We start from the raw sequence: 23,624 nt of genomic DNA, 5'->3' as shown, positions 1-23,624 counted from the left end.
CACCTGCCTCCCGCGGGGAGTCGCGCATGTGGAGCGCACCACCGCGCCCCGAGGGGGGGGGGGGGAGGGGGGGCGGCCAGAGCGGTGATGTTTACACGGGGGCCGGGGGGGGGGGGGGCGGCATCAGCGCCGTTCCCCCCCCATCACCACCCCCCCCCCGCCGCCGTCCGTTCCACCCCCCCCCCCGGCACGAATGGTCTGTTCCTCGCGCTCTATTTAACCCGCGCCGCTGCCGCACCGCCGGCCCCAGCCCCGACACCCTGGTCGGTGCTACCGGAGGCTCCGCTCTGCGGCTCGGGCACCGCCGCGATGCTGCCGCTCGGGCTCCTGCTGCTGCTCGTCTGCTGCGGTGCTGCACGGGGAAACCTCTCCCGAGACGGTGAGTACCGGGGCCGGGCAGCACCGGGACCGGGTATCATCACTGGGACCGGGTATCACCGGGACCGGGTATCATCACTGGGACCGGGCATCATCACTGGGACCGGGCAGCACCGGGACCGGGTATCACCGGGACCGGGTATGACCGGGTATCACCGGGACCGGGTATCATCACTGGGACCGAGTATCACCGGGACCGGGCATCACCGGTACCGGGTATCACCGGGACCGAGTATCACCGGGACCGAGCATCACCGGCACCGGGTATCACCGGCACCGGGTATCACCGGTACCGGGCACCGCCGGGACCCCCGCACCGAGCGACAGGTTGCGGCCGCCGCCGCCGTTATGTGGGTCACGGCGAGCAGGGACCCGGCGGATGCCGCTCCCGGTGTGGGTCCGGTGATGGGGATGGGGGGGGGGGTCGCTCCCGGTGGGGCTCAAGGTCACGGCGGCGCCGGTGCTGCCCCACCGGGTGCCCCCATCCCCGCGCACCGCCCGGGGCGGGGCCGGGGCGGCGGAAGGTTCCAGACAGGCCCCGGCGGGCGGCGGCGCGGGTGGAGCCGCCGGGGGGGGGGGGGGGGGGAGGCGGCGGCGGTGCCCCCGGGGGGGGGGGGGGTCCGGTTGTATCCCCCCGGTCCAGCCCGGTGGGACCCCCCCCCCCTCCATCGGTGTCCGCTGTGCATCCCACCGGGATGCGCGGTGCATCCATCCGGTTGGCTCCGCACACGGGGCTGGATGGAGACAAAGGGTGTTTATCGGTAACGGCGAATGTCATTTTGGGGAGAGCTCGGCAATGGCAGCGCCAGGGTCTCCATCACTGCCCAGCTCCAGAGCCCGGGTCTCCATCACTGCCCAGCTCCAGAGCCGCGATCCCGGCTGCGGTGTCCGTGATCCAATCGTCGGGAATGTGTTTGGATGAGGAGCAGGTCGCAGGGAGCGGCAGCAGCGTCTGTGTTTTGGTGGGGGGGGGGGTTGGGTGTTGCAGTGGGAAAGGGTCCAAGCGCTGTCTGAGCCCCTGCCTGTGGATGCTGGAAGCAGGGAGGCAATTCCAGCTTGGGAATGGGCTTCCCATGGCTGCTGGGGTGGATGGAGCGTGAGGGATGTGGGTCCAAGCCCCATGGCGGCGCTGGAGGAGGTGGTTGTCACGGACAGAGCTGCTCTGGGGGCTGGTGCTGCTCCATGGCTGCGTTCCCATCCACGAATCCCAGGGTTTATTCTGGTTCTGGCCACGTAACCTCCCACAGGAGCCCGAAAGAGGCACAGAGTGTGTGGGTGCTGCCCGGCCCCATGTGCGGGCACAGCACCAGGGGGTGCTCAGCACCCGGGTCCCCCTTAGGAGGGGTGGCTGTGACCTGGTGTGGTCCTGGGGCAGGACACAGCCTGGATGATGACACTGCAGGATTGGTTCCTGCTGCTGGGGCCCAGCCCTGGCCCTGAGCTGCCCAGTGCTCCATGCCCAGACCCCACAGAGCCTTTGGGAGCAGAGGGGATGGATGCATGGATGGATGCATGGATGGAGGATGCTTGGGAAGCTCCTGGCATGTCTCGGTTGTCAGTGCCCCTCAGCACAGCATTCCAGCCGGGACAGCCGCTCCGCAGCCCCCTTCCCAAAGCAGGGATGGAGAACCCACCTCCTCCTTGCTGACCAGTGCTCCCCATTCCGGAGCTCCCCCCATGGGCAGAGCCCAGCGGAGCTCCAGGGAGTCTCCCTGGTGCTGGAAGCCGGTGCCCCCCCCCGGGGCTGTGTGTGCTTGGCTGGGGTTGTGCTGCTGTCAGCAGATTCCTCCGTGTTTGGGTTGGGTGCGTGGTTGTTCCTGCTCCGAGGATTGTTCCCCCCATGGAGTCAGTGCCCTCGGAGTTGTGTAACCCGTTGTTTGAACAGTGTCCCACTGTTGTCCTATGGGAAACCACCGTGTGCCAGAACCCGGCTGCTCGGGGCTGCTGGGTGGCAGCCTCACCCCTCTGTGGGCACGGGGGGAGCTGAGCTCCGGTCTCACTGTACCGGAGCTGCTCCACTCATGGCTTGCATTGCTCCTGCTGGGAGAAGCCTCAGTGTTACCGGTCCTGGAGCTTGGGGGGGCATATGGGGCAGCTCTGTGGCTGTTGATGCTCTGGCTCCCTGGGTGCCTTGTGCCCCACATCCCCGATGGGTGAGGATGCTCTGGAGACCCCCTTGAGATGGAGCCAGGTGAGATGAGCTCTGTGGTGCTGCAGGGAGGCAGGTTCAGGCTGGCCCCATCCCAGGAGCCTTCTCTGTCCTGTGCTTCCAGATGGTGTCCTTCCAATGAGGAATCATCTGCGCTGTGTGGGAGCAGGGGTAGGAGCACAGGGAGAGGTTTGGGGTCCCACAGGGTTCCCCCATCTCTGGCACTGGAGCAGGTGATGATCCCATCGCCCTGAATGAAGCTTTGAGGAGGTGTCAGCTCCGGTCCTGTGGGAATCTGGGACCTCCAGCCCATGGCATCAGTGGGATGAGCCCTGGTGTGCAGGGCTGGGTGGTGGGAGCACATCATTCACATGGCCCCAGAGCTGTCCATACACCTTGGAGCAGGGACACGCTGGTGAGGTGCAGGTGTTGCTCCATGGCCTGATCCCGGGTGATGGATCACCCATAGGAAGCAATGAATGATCCTGGGATGAGGATGTTGGCTGGAGCAGAGCATCCAGCCTGGGCAGTGCGGGAGCCACTGGCACAATGCATTAGGCTCAACGGGCAACACTGGATTTGGAGACAATGCATGGGATCAAGTGGTGATCCCACCGCATACCCAGACAGTGAGGGATGTGCTGGCATCACTGCCGGGGGGCAGGAATTCTGCCGCTGTCCTGACCATGGCATTTGGCTGCTGTGGACTGGGGGGGGGTTTGCTGGGAGCTTCCTGGTTGGAGGAGAAGGAATTCCCAACAGACCTAAATCACCTCCAAGTGTGGGCACCATCCTTATGTGGATGGGGATGGAGGATTCCCTGCCTGGGAGGTCTCTGTGTGCTGGATGCTGCCTCTTCTCCCTCCGCCTGGAATTCTCGCCTTCCAGAGGTGTTGGGATTGCCGGAGTAACTGGAGGCGTCTACATCTGGGTGCTCACACCAACGTTATCACTTGGGTGCACTGGGCTGGGTTCAGCCTGGTTTACCCCATCATGGTGCCACCCATGAGGAGGAGCAGGATGCAGGTGCCATGGGGTGCTGGTCTCGGTGCTTGCCATGACACCCCAATGGATCCGTGTGGCAGAGCAGGGGCTGCTCCCTGTGCCGGTGCCTGGTTTGGTACCACCGGTGCCTGGTTTGGTACCACCGGTGCCTGGTTTGGTACCACCGGTGCCTGGTTTGGTACCACCGGTGCCTTCTGCAGCTCCTACCCCAGCCCCGGCCGCTGATTGAGCAGCACAGATTGAGCTGCCTCCTCCATGGGGCCTCGGGGGCGATGCCAGCCCTGGAGTCAGCTGCATCGGATCCTCCTCCTCCTCCTCTCCATTACTGGGTCAGCTCAGCTTGAACCATCTGGTCCAGTTCTCTCCCCTCTGCTCTTGGCCAGGGCCCCACAGCCATGGAGTGAAGCGGCAGCATCACCTCCACCTCCCCTTCATCACGCAGCAATGGAGGGGTGCAAATCACCTCCTGCCCCATTGCCTCCATCCCCATTTCCAGGGCAGGTTGGGAATATCCAGCCTGGAATAGTGGGTCTGAAGCCTGTGGCAAGGGGGTGGAACTGGATGAGCTTTAAGGTCCCATTCTGTGATCCTATGCTATGGGGCTCTCCCTCCTGCTCTGAAAGAGCTCCCACATTCCCCCCGGGCTGTGTGGTCCTTCCCAAGGATGGATTGGAGCCAGGCTGGGTTCGGATGCAGGGATGCTCTGTTGTGGTTGGGATGCAGGGAAGCAGGGATCCGTGCTGAGGGATGGGCAGGAATGTGTTTAACCATTCCAGTCACCTGCCTGGCATCATGCTCTGCCTCCGGTGTGATGCTGTGGGTACCGGCTCCCTCTGCCTGGGGACTGCGGTGCCATCGGCTCTAACATGGATGGTGGCATCTTTCCTGGTGCCCTGTGGCTGTGAGACCCTCCCCTTGGTGCTGCAGGGACCTGCCTCTTCCTCAGGTGATGCTCCAGGCCAGGCTCCACCTCCTCTTCCTCACCTTAAATGCTTCAGGCTGTGGATTTACTGAGCCCCATATGGGGCATTACCTTCAGACCAAAGCTTCTGTGGCTGCTTCCAGGCCTCCGTATCCAGGGAATAGCAGGAACAGGTTGTGCTGATGGCGGCTCCATCCCTGCAGTGCTCAAGGCCAGGTTGGACTTGGAGCAGCTGCTCTAATGGAAGGTGTCCCTGCCTGCAGCAGGGGTTGGAGCAGGATCAGCTTTAAGGTCCCTTCCAACACAAACCATTCCAGGATTCTGGAATGAGTACATGCAGATGCTGTGCAAGAGCCGGGATCCCTTCCTCACACAGGGCTGGTGGTACCAGGGGATGGTTGGGACCCCCTGGCCCTATGAGGAGCTGTTCCCTGAGGTGGGATGTGGTTGGTGGTGTCCATGCCTGCTGCTCCTTTCTGTGCCATTGCTCCATCTCCCAGCCTGATGTGGAAGCCATGGGGAGAGATGGGCCTGGTGGTGTCTCCAGACCCCTTCCCCCTTGAGCACACAGGCACAGGTCAGCATTACAGTGCTTCCCAGGGGGGTTTGTCTCCCATCTCCCTGGATTTGGTTCCTGCCTTTTGGGTTTCCTCTCCTTGGGATGCTGGGGATGTCACCTCCAAACAGGACAGACCCTGCAGCCACAGCCAGTGCTGAGAGCGCTTCCCATTGGGCATCCAGTGGGATATGGGAACTCCCAGGACTGGAAGACCAGAGCAGAGCTGAACCTGTATCCTCACCCCTTGAAATGCCTCTTCCCTCCCATCCTTGCAGGAAGCATCAGTGCGTGGTGCCCATTGGTGCGTGGTACCCATGGATGTGTGGTACCCATGGATGCGCGGTACCCATGGATGCGCAGTACCCATGGATGCGTGGTACCCATGGATGTGTGGTACCCATGGATGCGTGGTACCCATGGATGTGCTGTCCCCATGGATGCATGGTACCCATGGATGCGTGGTACCCATGGATGCGTGGTACCCATGGATGCTGTGGTACCCATGGATGCGTGGTACCCATGGATGCGTGGTACCCATGGATGTGTGGTACCCATGGATGCATGGTACCCATGAATGTGCTGTCCCCATGGATGCGTGGTACCCATGGATGCGTGGTACCCATGGATGCTGTGGTACCCATGGATGCGTGGTACCCATGGATGCGTGGTACCCATGAATGTGTGGTACCCATGGATGTGTGGTACCCATGGATGTGCTGTCCCCATGGATGTGTGGTACCCATGAATGTGTGGTACCCATGGATGCGTGGTACCCATGGATGCGCTGTCCCCTCGGATGGGAGCTTCCCCATCTGCTCCCATTACAAACACCCTTCACAGCCTCCCTTTGCTCCTTGGGCAGAGCTCTGGAGCGTTCGGATGCCTCCAAAGCACGGAGCCACATTCCAGGGCATGGGAAGCTCCCGCGACGCCTCACTGGGCAGCAGGAGAGCCTTAAACCAGATCTGTCAAAGCAAAGAGCTGGTTCCCTTGGCAACAGCAGTGCCGGAGATTGGCCTTGGGCTGGGAGCGAAGGAACAGGCTCCAGAGAGGAGTTATCAGCTGTTTGCTGTCAAACAGGAGGGTCAGCATTGCCCATCGCCCGCCTGAGCCAATGCTCCATCCCATGGGAAGCAGCCCCCTTTGCGGATGGATTTGATGCTGGGATGCATGGTCCAGAACTGGGCTTTCCCCTCCTCATCCCTGCACAAGGACATGGAGCTTGGGCCTTTGTTGGCTGCATCCTCCCATCCGTGTGGCCTCAGGAGCACTGGGATTCCCTTATGGTGCCTTTGTGGAGCCACCAGACCCGTGTGAACACACAAACATGGAGTGGAGCTGCTGCCATCCAGGGTTCCCCAGCTCCCATCCCAGCAATGGGGCTGATCCAGCTCCGGAGCACTGGGACAGGGTGGGAGTGTGAGGAGGAAATGGGGATGGAGCATCCTGGGATCCAGCAGCACTTGGAGCCAGGATCTCCTCTCCTTGCTGCTCCTTGGGCTCGCAGGGTCTGTCAGGGGTGATGGAATTCCCGAGCTCTGGAAGGAGGATGCAGCTTAGGAATCACCCAGGATCGGGTCCTGGTGCCCTTTGGAGCAGCAATGGGGTGATGGAGGCTGCAACCAAAGCACCTTATGTGGCCTCCCCTGGAGCACACTGAGGGATGCATCCGGATAGAGGATCCCAGCTCCATGTGTGGGGATGGGAGCTGGGCTCTGTTATGGACAAGCACAGCCCCATCCTGTGCCAGCATCTCAGCACCCTCCCAGGGCAGGCTGCAGGAGGCTCCGTGCCCTGTGCTTCCCAGAGGGATGAACCCCCTGCCTGAGGCCGGATTCCAAAGGCAGCCATGGAGGGAAGAGGAGGATGGAGCAGATGCACCGAAACCAGAGCAGGTTTTCCCTCTGTGACAAGATCTGGTGAGGAGGAGCTGGAAGTTGGGCTCTGGGTATCCCAGACTGTGGAATTGCAGCTCAGCTGGTGCAGCAGATGTCAGAGCCCATTTGGATGGGTTTGGAACCCACCCTGGCCAGGCTGCTCCATGTGGCAGGATGCGGCTGGGATTGGAGCTGTGCAGGTGATGGGGAGGGAAGGATTCAAACCCAGGCTCGGAGGAGATCCCTGGCCTTGGAAAACGTCTGTCAACAGGGAAAGGTGGGATCTGGGTGCTGGAACCAGGCTGAAGAGGAGGAGGAAAGGGATAAGAGGGTTTGGGCTGTGGGTCAATGGCATTGGAGGGGTTTGAGCTGTGGGGATGCCCTTTGGGGCTGCTTCTGCCCCATAGAAATGCTTTTGCAGCCCTCGGGATGGATGTGCCCAAGTGGATCCTACCTGGAAGTGCCTCCTTTGGGAGCCCTCAGTTGCCCCACGGAGGTTGGTGTGGATGCTGCTGCTTCCTGCATCCCTGAGGATGCTCCAGGTGATGACCCAGCCCCTGGAAGCAGATGGGATGTACAATCCCTGGGTATGTGGTGCTGCAGGAGCTCGGGTGGCCTCTGGGACATGGAGAGCATCAGCTCTGTCCTGGCTGTGGGCAGATGGTACCCAAGCATCCAGCACATCCTGGGTTCACAGCAGCTGGATTCACCCTTGTGCTGGGGAGAGCTGGAAGCCTTCACTGCATCCGGGTTTCCGGCTTTAAGCTCCCTTCATCCCAAACCATTCCATGGTTCCATCCTGCTTGTTGAGCCTCTCCCCATACCCGGTACTGGTGGTGCTGGTGTTGTTAAGGGATGGGCCTGCTCTGGGTGGGTTTTGCTGTCCTCAGCTGACGTTGGAGTGCTTGGAATAGGGACAACAGCGACTCACAGCAGCCTCATCCCAGCATTGCAGCCGGAGCAGCATGAAGGGGAACCGGGATAACGGCCCCGGCTATGGGATTCCAGGGTGGGATGTGCAGGGATGTGTCCCCATGGCCTCAGCTTCACCTTGGGAATGCCTTTAGTCCCAATTGGAAGCATCTCTGGTAGTGGTGGCTGCTGGGAGCAGGAGAGGGATCCATGTCATTCCCAGCCCTGGTTTTCCTGGAGCTGGGATGAGCTCTGACAGCCTCATCCCCTCCAAAACCTCTTCGCTCCATCCTGCTCCCTGTGGGAATTCACATTAGGAGTGGAATAAAGTGTTTCCCTTCGTCATTCCAAGTGGGAAATGGGCTGGAGCCGCTTGCATCCCTCTCCTGGTAACTGGTGGTGGGCAGCAGGGAAGCACGGCTGTGCCATCCGCCTGCATGGGCTGCATCCCACAGGATGCTGAGGCCGTGTCCCTGCCTAAATGGAGTGAGATGATGTGAAGCCCCTTGAGCCATGAGTGCAGAGCAATGGGCACAGTGTCCGTGTTCCATGGATGGAGCTGGATGAGGAGGGGATGCAGAGGAGCCTGTGTCCCCCTTGTCCCCTGTGCTTGCTGGCACATCCCGTGTCCTGGAATAGTTGTCCTTGGGGGACACCTGATCCCAGGGCTGCTCTTCCCTGCCCTTGGGCTGCTGGAGCCCTCCGAGGAGTCGGAAGGAAGGAAGGACAATTCCTTAGGTGAGGAAGCACAGCCCAGTGTGAGCAATAGCACTGACAGAGAGCAGGCCATGGGCTGTGTTCCCCATGGATTTCAATGGGCCATGGATGCTCTTTCTGGACGTGGCCAATGGAGCATCCCATGCTGTGGGTGCTGGTGGGAGCCCCAGTTTGCTGCTGCTCCTGGGGTGCTGGAGCAGAGCTTCCCACATCCTGATGTATCCCTGCTCCCACCTGGATCCGCTCATGCCTGATGGGCACCAACCATCCTCTTCCATGTGAAGTGGGGCCAGATCCCAATGGGAAAGCAGGGCTGGTGTGTGCCTGAGAGCAGGTCCCTGTTGTCCCCTGCTCCCTATATCCCTGCTCCCTATATCCCTGCTCCCTATATCCCTGCTCCCTTTATCCCTGCCCCCTATATCCCTGCTCCCTATATCCCTGCTCCCTTTATCCCTGCTCCCTATATCCCTGCTCCCTTTATCCCTGCTCCCTTTATCCCTGCCCCCTATATCCCTGCTCCCTATATCCCTGCTCCCTTTATCCCTGCCCCCTATATCCCTGCTCCCTATATCCCTGCTCCCTATATCCCTGCTCCCTATATCCCTGCTCCCTTTATCCCTGCCCCCTATATCCCTGCTCCCTATATCCCTGCTCCCTTTATCCCTGCTCCCTATATCCCTGCTCCCTTTGTCCCCCCCATGCTACCACCCAGAGCAGCTGAACCAGGGGGACCCCATTCCCTGCCCCAGTTGGACCATCCAGGGCTTGGGATCAGCTGGAAATCACCTTTATCCCTCCATATCCCAAGGGCTTGGGGCCTGTTCCTTCCCTTGGGTGCTGGGTGATCCTGGTGGATCCAGGCCCCTTCTCACCCATCCCTTCTGCATCCAGAGAGCCAGCCCACGACGTCGGATGAGACTGTGGTGACCGGTGGTACCGTGGTCCTCAAGTGCCAAGTGGAGGATCCCGATGACTCCTCACTGCAATGGTCCAATCCTGCCCAGCAGACCCTCTACTTTGGGGAGAAAAGAGGTACAATTGGGAATGGGGATGGGAGAGGAGCCGGCTTTGGGACCGGGGGCAGAGGGTGGTGATGGTGCTGAGGGTGGTGATGGTGCTGAGGTGATGCTCACACTGTTTCCCACCTCCATTGATGCCATGAGGGGGTAGGGGGGATGTGGTACCCAGCCTGGCACTCACCCCTTGTGGCTCTGCCCCAGCCCTGCGGGATAACAGGATCCAGCTGGAGAAATCCACCCCCAACGAGCTGACCATCAGCATCAGTGATGTGGTGCTGTCGGATGAGGGGGAATACACCTGCTCCCTCTTCACCATGCCCGTGCGGACTGCCAAGGCCCTGGTCACCGTGCTGGGTAAGGCTGATGCCCATGGCCTGCATCTCCTGCTGCCCATCCCCTGCATCCCCTGCCTGAGACTCCTGCCCATCCCCTGCATCCCCTGCCCGTCTGGCAGCACTCACCCCCCCTCCCCCCCCCCCGTTGTGCCCCAGGGGTGCCCCAGAAGCCGCAGATCTTCGGGCACGAGCAGCCCATCGATGAGGAGAAGCTGGCGCGTTTGACCTGCCGCTCGTCGGGCAGCAAACCCGCGGCACAGCTCCGCTGGAGGAAGGGCAACAAGGAGCTCAAAGGTGGGTGCCAAAACCCTGGGTACCATGGACCACACGGCCCCAAGGGATGCTCTGCATTGGGGTCGGTGTCATCCGCATCCATTGTGGACCACGGTGGTACCCAGCCCCAAGGGATGCTCCCATTGGGGTCGGCATCATCTGCATCCATTGTGGACCACGGTGGTACCCAGCCCTGAGGGATGCTCCCATCGGGGTCGGCATCATCCACATCCACCGTGGACCACAGTGGTACCCGGCCCCGAGGGATGCTCTGCATTGGGGTCGGCATCATCCGCATCCACGGTGGACCACAGTGGTACCCAGCCCCAAGGGATGCTCCCATCGGGGTCGGCATCACCCACATCCACTGTGGACCACGGTGGTACCCGGCCCCAAGGGATGCTCCCATCAGGGTCGGCATCATCTGCATCCATTGTGGACCACGGTGGTACCCGGCCCCAAGGGATGCTCTGCATTGGGGTCGGCATCATCCACATCCATTGTGGACCACAGTGGTACCCAGCCCCAAGGGATGCTCTGCATCGGGGTTGGCATCATCCACATCCATTGTGGACCACGGTGGTATCCGGCTACAAGGGATGCTCCCATTGGGGTCGGCATCATCTGCATCCATTGTGGACCACAGTGGTACCCAGCCCCAAGGGATGCTCCACATCGGGGTCGGCATCATCCACATCCACCGTGGACCACAGTGGTACCCAGCCCCAAGGGATGCTCTGCATTGGGGTCGGCATCATCCGCATCCACCGTGGACCACAGTGGTACCCAGCCCCAAGGGATGCTCTGCATCGGGGTTGGCATCATCCGCATCCACCGTGGACCACGGTGGTACCCAGCCCCAAGGGATGCTCCCATCGGGGTTGGCATCACCCACATCCACTGTGGACCATGGTGGTACCCAGCCCCAAGGGATGCTCTGCATCGGGGTTGGCATCACCCACATCCACTGTGGACCATGGTGGTACCCAGCCCCAAGGGATGCTCCCATCGGGGTCGGCATCATCCGCATCCATTGTGGACCATGGTGGTACCCGGCCCCAAGGGATGCTCCCACCGGGGTCGGCATCATCTGCATCCACCGTGGACCACAGTGGTACCCAGCCCCAAGGGATGCTCCCATCGGGGTTGGCATCATCTGCATCCACTGTGGACCATGGTGGTACCCGGCCCCAAGGGATGCTCCCATTGGGGTCAGCATCATCCGCATCCACCGTGGACCACGGTGGTGCCTGGCCCCGAGGATGCTCTGCATCAGGGTCGGCATCATCTGCATCCACCATGGACCACGGTGGTACCCGGCCCCGAGGGATGCTCCACATCGGGGTCGGCACCATCCGCATCCTGAGCCTCCCCTATCCCCCCCATGCAGATGAGGGCACGGAGGTGGTGGAGGATCCCAATGGGAAGACGTTCACCGTGAGCAGCCGTGTGGAATTCCGGGTGACCAAGGAGGACAATGAGGCCGAGGTGACCTGCACCGTGGACCACGAGTCACTGCAGAACGCAGAGAGGTCAACCACACAGAAGCTGCAGGTTCACTGTACGTGGGGGGATTGGGAAGGGATCTATGGGGAAGGGGGATAGGAGATGGAAGAGCCTCAGCATCCCCACAGCTCAGCACCGACACATGCAGGGACATGGAGTTGTCGTGCATATGGGTCCCTGCATAGTGTGGGGCAGGGGTTTGGGATGCTGGGGGAGTGCTTGTGCCTCATGGGACAAGGTTTTGGGGTGCTGGCTGGTCCTTGCACCCATAGAACAAGGTTTTGGGGTGCTGGGGGGGTCCATGCTGTGTGTGGGGCAGGGTTTTGGGGTGCTGGGGGGGGTCCATGCTGTGTGTGGGGCAGGGTTTTGGGGGGTCCATGCCATGTGTGGGGCAGGGTTTTGGGGTGCTGGGGGCTCCATGCCGTGTATGGGGCAGGGTTTTGGGGTGCTGGGGGGTCCATGCCGTGTATGGGGCAGGGTTTTGGGGTGCTGGGGGGTCCATGCCGTGTATGGGGCAGGGTTTTGGGGTGCTGGGGGGGGTCCATGCCGTGTATGGGGCAGGGTTTTGGGGGGTGCATGCCGTGTATGGGGCAGGGTTTTGGGGTGCATGCCGTGTATGGGGCAGGGTTTTGGGGTGCCGGCCGCTGACGCTGCCTCTCTCCATCCCCAGACAAGCCGACAGCGAAGATCGAGCCCCATCCACAGTACCCACGGGAGGGAGAGAAGCTGCAGCTGCAGTGCGATGGGCAGGGCAACCCCATGTAAGGACCCATCGGCTCCTGCTCCTCCAGTGGGGTCCCTAGAGCAGCCTCAAGGTGCTGGAGGTGGCACCGGGTGGGCTTCGGGCTGGGCACAGACCCCCTGGAGCAGAGGATCCATCCTGGTCTTTCTTACATGGGATGTGTCCTGGGATCACAAACGAGTTGGGTGGGAAGGGCCCTTAAAGCTCATCCAGCTCCATGGGCAGGGACCCCTTCCACTGGAGCAGCTGCTCCAAGCCCCTGTGTCCAACCTGGCCTTGAGCACTGCCAGGGATGGGGCAGCCACAGCTTCTCTGGCCACCCTGTGCCAGCGCCTCAGCACCCTCACAGGGAACAGCTTCTGCCTAAGAGCTCAGCTCAGCCTCGGGCAGGTTCAAGCCATTCCCATTGTCCCATCCCTGCATCCCTTGTCCCAAGCCCCTCTCCAGGTTTCCTGCAGCCCCTTCAGGCACTGGAGCTGCTCTCAGGTCTCCCCTTCAGGACCCTCATGGAGCTGTTTCCCTCCTGTTTAACCCCCCTCACCCTGATCCCACCCCGCAGCCCCCAGGAGTTCCTATGGGAGAAGGAGGGCAGTGATGCTCCCCTGCAGCTCAGCTCCGACAGTGTCCTCATCTTCCCCTTCCTCAACAAGAGCGACAGTGGCACCTACGTGTGCACGGCCACCAGCTCCATGGGCAGCGTCGTGGCCAAGTACAACCTGGACGTCAGCGGTAAGCGGGGCTGGATGTGTGAGCCCTGTGGGATGCAGGGATGGATGGATGGGTGCAGGGATGGATGGATGGGTGCAGGGATGGATGGATGGATGGATGGCTGCAGGGATGGATGAATGGATACAGGGATGGATGGATGGGTGCAGGGATGGATGGATGAATGGATACAGGGATGGATGGATGGGTGCAGGGATGGATGAATGGGTGCAGGGATGGATGCATGGTTGCAGGGATGCAGGGATGGATGCATGGGTGCGGGGATGGATGGATGGGTGCAGGGATGGATGAATGGATACAGGGATGGATGAATGGGTGCAGGGATGGATGGATGGGTGCAGGGATGGATGGATGGGTGCGGGGATGGATGGATGGGTGCAGAGATGGATGAATGGGTGCAGGGATGGATGCATAGATGCCGGGATGGATGAATGGCTGCAAGGATGCAGGGATGGATGCATGGGTGCGGGGATGGATGGATGGGTGCGGGGATGGATGGATGGGTGCGGGGATGGATGCATAGATGCCGGGATGGATGGATGCATGGTTGCAGGGATAGATGAATGAGTGCAGGGATGAATGAATGGGTGCAGGAATGGATGCATGGTTGCAGGGATGCAGGAATGGATGCATGGTTGCAGGGATGGATGCATGGGTGCAGGGATGGATGCATGGGTGCAGGGATGCAGGAATGGATGCATGGTTGCAGGGATGGATGCATGGGTGCAGGGATGGATGCATGGGTGCAGGGTTGCAGGGATGGATGAATGAGTGCAGGGATGCATGCATAGATGCAGGGATGTGGGTGCGTGTGTGCAGCTTGGTCCCTGCTGCCTCTGCTGGGGAATGTGAGCAGATGCACTGGGGGAGCTGCTGCAGCCTAGAGCCTCTGGGACAGGAGCAGAGGCTGCCGCAGCTCCCGAGCCTCTGTGTGATACCTCCACGAGCCAAAGAGCATTCCCAGCCGGCTCCAAAGCACGAGGTGCCCTGGCAGCCCCATCCCGTGCTCCTGAGCTGCTGTTTGCGCTGCATCCCGTGTTGCATCCCGTGTTCCTGGCGTGTTACATCCCGTGTTCCTGGCGTGTTACATCCCGTGTTCCTGGCGTGTTGCATCCCATGTTCCTGGCATGTTACATCCCGTGTTCCTGGCGTGTTGCATCCCGTGTTCCTGGCATGTTGCATCCCGTGTTCCTGGCATGTTACATCCCGTGTTCCTGGCGTGTTGCATCCCGTGTTCCTGGCATGTTGCATCCCGTGTTCCTGCATGGGAAGGGGTCGGTGCTGTCCCCCCACCACCTCCCCCTGCCCTGCCTGTTCTCTGCCACCGTGTCCTTGTGTCCTGCCGTGTCCGAGCTCCGTGTGCTGCGCCTGGAGCTGCTGCTGGTACCACCCCGTGTTGGTAGGAGCCTGTTTCCCTGTGGATCTGGCCTTGGATTTGGGGTTCTCCTCTCTTTTTGCCATCTCTCTTCTCTCTACCAGCCTTGGACGTCCCATCTTCCAGCTCTCCTACATGCTCCAGCTCTTCCCTTCCCATCCCATTCCTTCCCCTCCTGTACTGGGCACCCTCAGCATCCCTCCCCATCAATGTGGCTGGGGTAGACGCAGTGCATGGCACCAGTGGCACCCAAGCCCCCCTGTCCTGTTCCTCCATCACCCCCATGTCCCCCCATCCCTGTGGGTCTGAGCTCTGTGCAGGGACCAGTTTTGTGCTGCCAAGGGCGCTCAGCACCCACCTATGGGCTCAGCACCCTCCGTAGGCAGCCAGGACTCCAGCATCCCTCACCCACTGCGTGTCCCAGCAGATGAGCTCCTCATTGAGGCTCAGTTCCCTTCCCAAACTCTCCTTCTTTTGCCCATCACTGGAGCATCCGGATGCTTCCCAGTGTCAGCATTCCCGGGCAGGTGGATCCCATGGGGCAGGAGATGGGATGATGCTCCCAGCAGGAGATGAGGAGCAGGACCCATGGCCAAGGAAGGGGGAGCAGAAGGAGCCCTGAGCTCTATCACCCCCCGGGGTTGATTCGTGTCCCTGTGTTCTTGTCCTCCCCAGATCTTCCCCAGCTCCCCACCCCACACGTTCACTCCACTCCGGGCCCTTCCCAGCCCATCTCTCATGCTTCCATGGCCACCGCTTCATCCTTCACTCCAGCTCCCATCCAAGGTACCGTAAGCTCCTTTTCCTTCTCTTTATGGATGCCACAAGCTCCATAGGAGGACAGGGACCCACTCACACCCCAGGTGCCCCCCTGTGTGCATGTGGGCTCTGCAGCCACCATCCAGCCCCACGGGGTCCTGGCTGCCCGTGAGCTTTGTGTCCATGTGGAGCGTTATCCCTGTGTCCTGTTTGTCCCTGTGTCCTGTCCGTGTGGTTCTATGGCTCCATCCCCTCCCTGAGCTCATGGGCACAAGGAGCGAGGAATGGAAGGCGGATGTGTCCCTAATGCAGGATCCCAGGACTCGGGGTGCATCGTGTGCCATCCATGGGCAAATCCCATCCCGGAGGTACCTGGGCTGCACAGAGCGTGGTCCCGGTGCTGCCGCCAGGCAAAGGGATGGGGTTTCCCATTGCAGCTCATCCAGATCCAGCACCAGAGGCTGATGCTTTCCCGTCCTCGCTTCCCTGCTGCCTCCTTCCCTTCCCCTTTACCCTGGTGTGTGTCAGGATGGGGCCGTGCGGTGCTGAGCCGGTGCCGCAGCATTTCCCCCTCTGTGTCCCCAGATGCCAGCCCCGTGCCCTCCACCTCCAGCACATACCACGCGGTGATCGGCGGCGTCGTGGCCGTCATCGTCTTCCTCCTGCTCAGCCTCCTCATCGTCCTGGGCCATTACCTGATCAGACACAAAGGTACCGAGCGCGTGGGGCCAGGGCCGCGGAGCTGAGCCCCACACATGGGGTTAGGGGTGAAGGGGCAGCTCCACATCCCAACAACGCGATCCGGAGCCCTCCGGGCTCCCTGTGCCCGCGGTGGCACCAGCACCAGCGTGGACATCACCCAGCGCATCCTTGGAGCTGGGGAGCACCAGGTCCTGCCCTTGTTCCTCCATGTCCTTCCATGGCTCGGTACCCATCACCGCGGCCTCCCCTCCATCCCTCACCTTCCTCCTTCCCCTCCGCCACTTCCATGTCCCCATCCCGGCAGGTATGTGCATAAGACACGGGGAGACGGTCACATCCAGACAGCGGCCAAAGGCAGCAGAGGTGATGTGTGAGTAAGAGCCCCCCACCCTGCCCTGAGCCCGGCCCCTCGGAGCGCTCCGCATTCCATAGGGAACACAGGGATGGGGGGAGCAGATGGGAGGGCAGCAGAAGCAGCTTCACCTCCTGGCTCGGGATGACAGCGAAAGCCTCGAGCTCCGTCCCCGGCCGGGCTCATCCCAGTGACTTTTCCATTGCAGGCCGAGCCCAAAGGATTTTCCCATCACTTCCATTGTCCAGCCCTGGGGCTCTCGCCCCTCTCCCTGCTTTGTATGGGAGTGGGGTGACAGCAGCACCCCCATGACACCGAACCCCTTGTGTGTGTCCCCAGGCACGTACCTGACCCACGAGGCCAAGGGCTCGGATGATGCTCCGGATGCCGACACCGCCATCATCAACGCGGAGGGTGGGCAGGCAGGAGGTGATGACAAGAAGGAATACTTCATCTAGGGCTGAGCCGGGACCAGAGCGAGCCATGGAGCCACCGATGGCGCCGGAAACCAGAGCACGACCCTAACCCATTGCACCCCCTGCGCCTCAGCCCCGGGCTGAGGGATGCGGGACAGGGAGCGCCGGAGCCGCTGATGCTTGAACTCTTCCATCCCTTGGTTTCCAGGAGCGGCGGCCCCGGCCCCGCTTTGCTTTGCGCCTCCATCCCCGTGAGTGAGCGAATTCCCCTCCTTCCTTCGGACCTTTGCTTTGGTTTCGTGGCTGCTCTTTTGCTTTGGGCCCTCGGGTGGGAGCCTGGGCTGGGGTCGGTGTCGCTCTTCCCTTCGTTTCGTTCCAGTTTGGTTTTCTTTGAGGTATCCCAAGGATAAAACCAGCTCCGGGCTCAGGGCAAGCCCCCGTTGGCACCAGCGCTCGCCGGGATCCCGGCGTTCCCTCCCGGATGCGGTGGCTGTGGGATGGGAATTGGGGCATCACCCAGGCCCCTGCCCTGATTTTATCCTTGGTGGTTCTTGTCCAACAGTGTCCATATGGGAGGAAGCTGTCCTCGTGTGGAACGTGTGTGAAGGGGGATGAGCTTCCAGGGTGGGATCCGCTGAGCCCCCGGAGAGACTGGGAGCTGCTGGGATTGCAGCTCCCCGGTCCCACCCCAGCGGGAGGGGGGAGGGAGGAGCTTTTGGGGCGAATCCAGAGGAAAAAGGGCCTCAACTTTATACAACTTCCATTCGGAACCATCTATTCCAAGGTCAATTCACAACCATCTATTGAGACGTTCAGTGCAGGAGGCAGTGCTGGACCCGCAGGAGCTGAGCTGGAGCTGACCAAGGGCAAGGAGAAGGGGCTCCGATCCTGGAGCATCCCATTCCCACCCTGTCCCCCTTTTCCCTTGGAAAAGGCTGTTTCCCTCCTGGCTCCAAATGTAACACCCGGTTTAGTGTCCTAAGGGGTCTCCAAGGAGGCTGGGGGTGGTTTCCAACCTCCTCCTTCCTCTTCACTGCCTCTTCCAAGGCAAATCCAAGCAGCTTTCCTGGCCTTCCTCTTGATCCCATCGTGGGCTCATGTGCTCCATCATCCGAGGAGCCAGGTCTTGGTGCTCTCCCTTGGGATGAGGATCTCCAGCTTCCCGGGATCGCAGCATCTCTTGGTCTTGGACACAGGGGGACCTGCCCCTTGGTTGGATTTCGGGTGGGCTGGAGGAGGAAAATCCTTTGGGAACCCTTGGAAGGCGGTGACCTCACCTGGGAGGTAGAGGAAGAGCTCCCATGCTCTGCCATGGGGCAGGGGTCTCCATGGGTACCAGGTCTCCATGGGGAGCATCGCTCCCATCCAGACCCCACGAGCACGTGGCAGGAGGAGCATTCCCATAGGGAAGCCACCATGGAAGGAGCAGGGTTGGAAGAGGAGGCAGAGTGGCTCAAGGGGGTGAAGGAGTTGATGGTGTTTGCAGCCTGTGTGTGGGGATCACTGTGCACAGATGAACGTGTGGCCTGGTCCTTGGCTGAAGATCCCAACATCCGCTATGGAATAGACGTCATTCCTTCAGATCCAAACACATGGATGTCATTCCAGGGGAGTTCAGACTCAAGTCTACGTCTTGTAGATGATGTGAAGAAAGCCCCAACCTGGGGCTCTGGGTGGGAAGGGGGTAACTGCTCCTAAGGGCAGGAAGGTGGGAGCTGAGGACAGGGAGGTTCGTGCCCCTTTGAGGCTGCGGCTGCTGTTCCAGGGCTCAATCCAGTCGGGATTTGGTCTCTTGCGGTCCAGGATGGAGCCAGCACAGGCAGGACCCACCAGCAATGGATGGGCCAAGTGATGCCCATTGTCCTGCTGTAGCAAGAGCTTTGGAGGATGGAAGAGAGCAGCAGGAGGGGTGATGGAGCCCTGCGGTGCGTGTGAGGGTGATGGGCACATCAGGTCACCCATGCAGGGACACAGCCATGGGGACACATGGGGCTGCGAGGTGATGGAGAACCCACTTTGTGAGTGGTTGAATGGATCATGGCGAGGGTGAGGTGTGGTGGTGAGCACACCATGTCACCATAGGAGGTATGTCACCAATAGGGTACAAGGTGTGAGCACATGGGGGTGATGGGGACCCCCTGTGCTGCTCCGGTTGTAGGTGGGACTGGTCCATCTTGTCCTAAGCCCAAGAGGTGATGTTGGCCAAGGAGGGGGTGAGGTCCTCAATGGGGGTGACAGCACCAGTGTCACCGTGAGGAGGGGACCCCCTCCCTGCCATTGCCACCGGGGCCACCTCGGTGCCCGCACACGTTGGCTTCCAGCCCCACGGCCACCCTGTGCCCATCACCAGGCCATGGGAGCCAGGGCTGCAGTGGACGGAGGGAGGATGTGGCATCTCCAGCTCGGCTCCGGCCGCTTCCCACCGGCACTGAACTCTCAATAGACACGAAAGCCATATTTGTAGGGAGCTCTGGAGACGCTGTGGGGCGGCAGCGGGACGGGGCAGAGGACGGGCTGTGTCGTTGTGCTGTGTTCGACGTGTATGTACATAAGGGGAGCTGAGGGACGTCGATGTGATTTATAACCTTTTAATATCCTGTGCTAATCTCGGGAAATAATCCTATAAATATATCTGGATTACACACACGGACCTGCCTGCGCCTCCTGCTCTGCCATGGGGGGATCTGGGGGGCACCGGGAGGGGGACAGAGCTCAGCACACAAAGCAGGGGCTGGGCCCAGCCCCATGGCCCCTTTCACCCAAAATCAGACCTTTTTCCTGCTCCCAAATCACCCCTGTCAGCCCCAGCGCCCTCAGCGGTGCTGCCATCATGGATGTGGGTGTTCCCACTGTAGATGAGGGTGTTCCCACCATGGATGTGGGTGTTCCCACCATGGATGAGGATGCTCCCACTATGGATGAGGTTTTCCCACCATCACTGAGGTTGTTCCCACCATGGATGAGGATGTTCCCACCGTGGATGGTGATGGTCTCACCATGGATGAGGTTGTTCCCACTATGTATGAGGATGTTCCTACCATGGATGAGGTTGTTCCCACCATGGATGAGGACGTTCCCACTATGGTTGGTGATGGTCTCACCATGCACAACAGCCGCCAGCCTCCCCCAAGCCACATTTGCTGCTGCCGCTGCAGCCCAGGAGCCAGTGCTTCACCCCCACTGATCCCATAGGATCCCATAGGATCCCATTGGGCCATCCCGAGCTGGAGCAGCAGATTCCCCTCTCCTCCATGCGCTGCCAGCGGCACACTCCGGTCCGGCAGCCAGAGCATCCGCACGTCCCATCCACACAGTTCCTGATGAGCTGGAGCTGTTCTGCCAAGAAGCCTCCATTTCCTGCCCCTGCCTCCCAGTCCTGCTCCGGTGCCTTCCCGGCAGCAGGGCCCCTGCTTCCTCCGGGCCTGGCAGTGGGAATCACCCGCCCGGTGCAGCCGCTCTTATCTCCTGCCTGCAGCCATCACCTCCCTGCAGCGGGAGGAGCCAGGGGGAGACCGCTCGGAGCCGGTGCTGTGGAGCCCCCATTGAGCCGGAGCCATCCCAGGACCCCCATCATGGGCAACTGCATCCCAGTGGTGAGTGCTTGCGGCTCCATGGGCACATCCCGGTTTGGTGGATGTGGTTGAGGAGCAGCAGAGCCGGGCTCCCCCCATAGTGTGGCCCTCGCTGATAAGCCCCTGCTCGGATCCCGTGGCACCGGTGGGGGCACATTGGGATCCATCCCATCCGCAGAGCCCCAGCCTCCTGGAGAGCAGGAATTCCCTGCTGGACCTCATGGAGCTCATGGGGAACTTCTCCTCCTCCTATGGTGAAGATGATGGTGATGATGGCAGCAATGAGACCTCTCTGGACTATGGGGCCGCGCCGTGCCATAACCACTACTGCTCCGTCTTCCAGCGCGTGGCTCCCCCGTTCCTGGCTGTCACCAGTGCCATGGCCGTGCTGGGCACCGCGGCGCTGCTGCTGGCACTGGTCAAGCGGCCTCAATGGCCACAGAGCCGGGCGCTGGTGTCGCAGTTGGCCATGGGCACGGGGCTGTTCGCCGCGGTGCTGCCGGCTGTGGCGCTGGGCATTGGGCAGGGCTGGCGCCTGGGCACGGCTCTGTGCCGGCTCATGCACCTCCTGTGGTACTGGAGCCTCTTTGCCCAAGGCCTCTTGGTGGCCTCCGGCTCCTGCGGCCGCTTCTGGTGCCGTTGGGATGCGCGGAGCCGGCGCTTGGCCGTGGCCGTGTGGGCCCTGGCGCTGCTCTTGGCAACACCAGGGGCTCTCAGCAGCGGCACCACGGCGGTGCCGGAGCCGAGCTGCCTCCGGCGCAGCGTGGACCTCATGTCCCCGGTGAACCTCCTGCACCTCGGCCTCTGCTTCTGCCTCTTCCTGCTGCTGCCGGTGGCAGTGCCCATGGCCACGCTGGCCGTGCCGCGGTGGAGGGCGCGCCGGGCGCCGGATCTGGCCGCGAGCTGGGTGTTCCTGGTGCTGTGGGTGCCATATGGTGCAGCGCTGGTCATGGAGCTGCTCCTGCACAGCCAGGTCCTGCCGCAGACCTGCGGCACCTTCCAGCACTTCGACTACGCGCTGGGGCTGAGCGAGGCGCTGGGGCTGCTGCACTGCTGGATGGGGCCCACCGCGGTGCTGCTGGCTGCATGGCTCTGCCAAGGCACCGGCACCGGCCCCTTGCCCCATAGCACTGCTCCTGCCCCATAGGCAATGCTCCTCCAGGCCTCATGGAGCTGCTGCATCCATCTCCATCCCCTTCCTCACTGCTTGGTGATGGGCACCCCCATTCGCTCCATAGGCATCACCATGGGGTGACCTCGAGCATCTCCCCAAGGCCATGGGCACCCATGGGGAGGGCTCCATGTAAAGCAATAGGGGGGAGAGGGGGGGTTTCCTGGCAAGTTGGGATGAGCCTCATGCTGGGAATTGCATCCAATATATACGTGTGCTGGAGGTGCTGCCAAGCTCAGTTAATGACCGGGGCTGGGGGCACCGGGGGTGACATTTGCCTCCGGAATGCTGAAGGACGGGAAGCAGGAGGTGTGTGCTGCTAAAGGAGCAGGAAAAGCTCATCCCGGAGTTCCATGCCCATAATGAAGGTTATTCCCATGCGGAGCAGCCACGTGCGGTCACAAGGCACATGGAATGGGAGCAGATGGAGGGTTCGGGGGGGTTCTTCTGGTGCCGATGGCTCCGGGTTTGGGCTCCATCCCTTTATCCCTGGGGATGGGATGGGAGGATGGAGGTGAAGCCCTCAGGGCACAGCTCCAGGGCTGCCCCGTGCAGGCGGCTGACCCAGGGCCCTGTGACAGCGTGAAATCATCCCTCTTGGAATGGGCTCGGGATTGGGGGGATGCCATTCCCCTCCCACCCTTCCAGCCCATAAACCCAGCGCCTCCCGGTGCAACCACAGCACCCGGGACCATGGCACCGCTGCGGCTCTGGCTCAGCATCCTCACCGGGCTCCTGGGGACCGGCGCACAGGAAGGTAAGGGGGATGCGATGGGGCAGGAGCAGTGGGGATGAAGGATGCTGGGATCAGCAGAGGGGATGTCCGGGATGCAGTGGCCTGGGATGGGTGGAGGAAGGCTCAGAGGGGACCACATCCCCTTCTTGTGCCTGTCCCCCCCTCCAGACCTGTACCGCAAGGTGTTTGTGTTCCGCAACGACCCCAGCGATGCCTACGTGGTGCTGCGGCTGCGACCGGAGCAGCCACTGCTCAACTTCACCGTGTGCCTGCGCTCCTACACCCACCTCACGCGGCCCCACAGCCTCTTCTCCTATGCCACCAAGGCTCAGGACAACGAGATCCTCCTGCTGAAGCCCAAACCGGGCGAGTACCGGTTCTATGTGGGGGGCAAGTTTGTCACCTTCCGCACCCCCGAGAACCGTGGGGATTGGGAACACGTCTGTGCCAGGTGGGAATCGGGCACCGGTGTGGCTGAGTTCTGGCTGGATGGGAAGCCCTGGCCACGCAAGGGGCTGCAGCGCGGCTATGCCGTGGGGCCGGAGGCGGCCGTGCTGCTGGGGCAGGAGCAGGATGCATTCGGAGGGGGGTTCGACCTCTATAACTCCTTCTCGGGGGAGCTGGCTGATGTGTACCTGTGGGATACGGTGCTGAGCCCCGACAGGATGCGGGCAGCGTTCCAGTCCCTGCGCCTGCCGCCGGCGCTGCTGGCATGGAGCAGCCTCAGCTACAGCATCAAGGGGGATGTGGTGGTGAAGCCGCGGCTCCGGGCGGCGCTGGGGGCATGAGGTGATGGGATGTGGGGATGGAGGGTCCCAGCACCACTGAGCACCGGTCCTGGCATCCCCACACCTCTGCAACCGCCGGGAGGGAGAGTCTGTGGGGTACAGACATGGATCCGGGTGGGATGGGGATGGGAGAGCTGCTGGGATGGGGATGGGAGCTCTGTTAGGATGGGGATGGGAGCTCTGTTGGGATGGAGATGGGAGATCTGTTGGGATGGAGATGGGAGATCTGTGGGATGGAGATGGGAGCTCTGGGATGGAGATGGGAGCTCCAGGTGGGATGGAGATGGGAGCTCCAGGTGGGATGGAGATGGGAGCTGTGTTGGGATGGAGATGGGAGCTCTGTGGGATGGAGATGGGAGCTCTGTGGGATGGAGATGGGAGCTCTGTTGGGATGGAGATGGGAGCTCTGGGATGGAGATGGGAGCTCTGTAGGGATGGAGATGGGAGCTCTGGGATGGAGATGGGAGCTCTGTGGGATGGAGATGGGAGCTCTGTTAGGATGGAGATGGGAGCTCTGTTAGGATGGAGATGGGAGCTCTGTTTGGGATGGAGATGGGAGCTCTGTTGGGATGGAGATGGGAGCTCTGTTGGGATGGAGATGGGAGATCTGTGGGATGGAGATGGGAGCTCTGG

General features: G+C 61.6%; 2 protein-coding genes across 8 annotated transcripts; both read left to right on the top strand.

Annotated features, from left to right (window-relative positions):
- The first annotated feature begins 241 nt into the window (after positions 1–241).
- Positions 242–23,095, top strand: LOC101873037 (cell adhesion molecule 3-like). 7 transcript variants are annotated; one of them, XM_034071085.1, is made up of 11 exons: positions 242–379; positions 9,411–9,551; positions 9,740–9,892; positions 10,030–10,167; positions 11,537–11,707; positions 12,323–12,413; positions 12,954–13,123; positions 15,171–15,281; positions 15,840–15,965; positions 16,261–16,319; positions 16,648–19,374. In XM_034071085.1, the coding sequence occupies exons 1-11, from the start codon at positions 310–312 to the stop codon at positions 16,657–16,659; spliced, it is 1,242 nt and encodes a 413-aa protein (XP_033926976.1). In that variant the 5' UTR covers positions 242–309; the 3' UTR covers positions 16,660–19,374. The 7 variants fall into 7 exon arrangements, with proteins under 7 accessions (XP_033926976.1, XP_033926973.1, XP_033926975.1 ...); XM_034071082.1 differs by having other exon boundaries at positions 16,261–16,326; XM_034071084.1 differs by lacking the exon at positions 15,171–15,281 and having other exon boundaries at positions 16,261–16,326.
- ACKR1 (atypical chemokine receptor 1 (Duffy blood group)) lies at positions 19,680–21,551 on the top strand. The gene is made up of 3 exons (XM_034071108.1): positions 19,680–19,808; positions 20,475–21,396; positions 21,535–21,551. Exons 1-3 carry the CDS (start codon positions 19,680–19,682, stop codon positions 21,549–21,551), a joined length of 1,068 nt encoding a protein of 355 aa, XP_033926999.1.
- Positions 23,096–23,624: the final 529 nt, after the last annotated feature.

Source organism: Melopsittacus undulatus, chromosome 20 (genome assembly GCF_012275295.1).
Source record: "Melopsittacus undulatus isolate bMelUnd1 chromosome 20, bMelUnd1.mat.Z, whole genome shotgun sequence".
Taxonomy (NCBI): Eukaryota; Metazoa; Chordata; class Aves; order Psittaciformes; family Psittaculidae; genus Melopsittacus; species Melopsittacus undulatus.
This window is presented reverse-complemented; position numbering and strand designations above follow the sequence as displayed.

What these genes read in the sequence shown, in the direction of transcription:
- LOC101873037 (XM_034071087.1), top strand. Translation starts at nt 310, where the DNA reads ATGCTGCCGCTCGGGCTCCTGCTGCTGCTCGTCTGCTGCGGTGCTGCA. An exon ending in CTACTTTGGGGAGAAAAGAG is followed by an intron (nt 9,552 to 9,739) that starts GTACAATTGGGA and finishes GCTCTGCCCCAG; the next exon opens with CCCTGCGGGATAACAGGATC. An exon ending in GGGCAACAAGGAGCTCAAAG is followed by an intron (nt 10,168 to 11,536) that starts GTGGGTGCCAAA and finishes CCCCCCATGCAG; the next exon opens with ATGAGGGCACGGAGGTGGTG.
- ACKR1 (XM_034071108.1), top strand. Translation starts at nt 19,680, where the DNA reads ATGGATGAGGATGTTCCCACCGTGGATGGTGATGGTCTCACCATGGAT. An exon ending in ATGAGGACGTTCCCACTATG is followed by an intron (nt 19,809 to 20,474) that starts GTTGGTGATGGT and finishes TCCCATCCGCAG; the next exon opens with AGCCCCAGCCTCCTGGAGAG.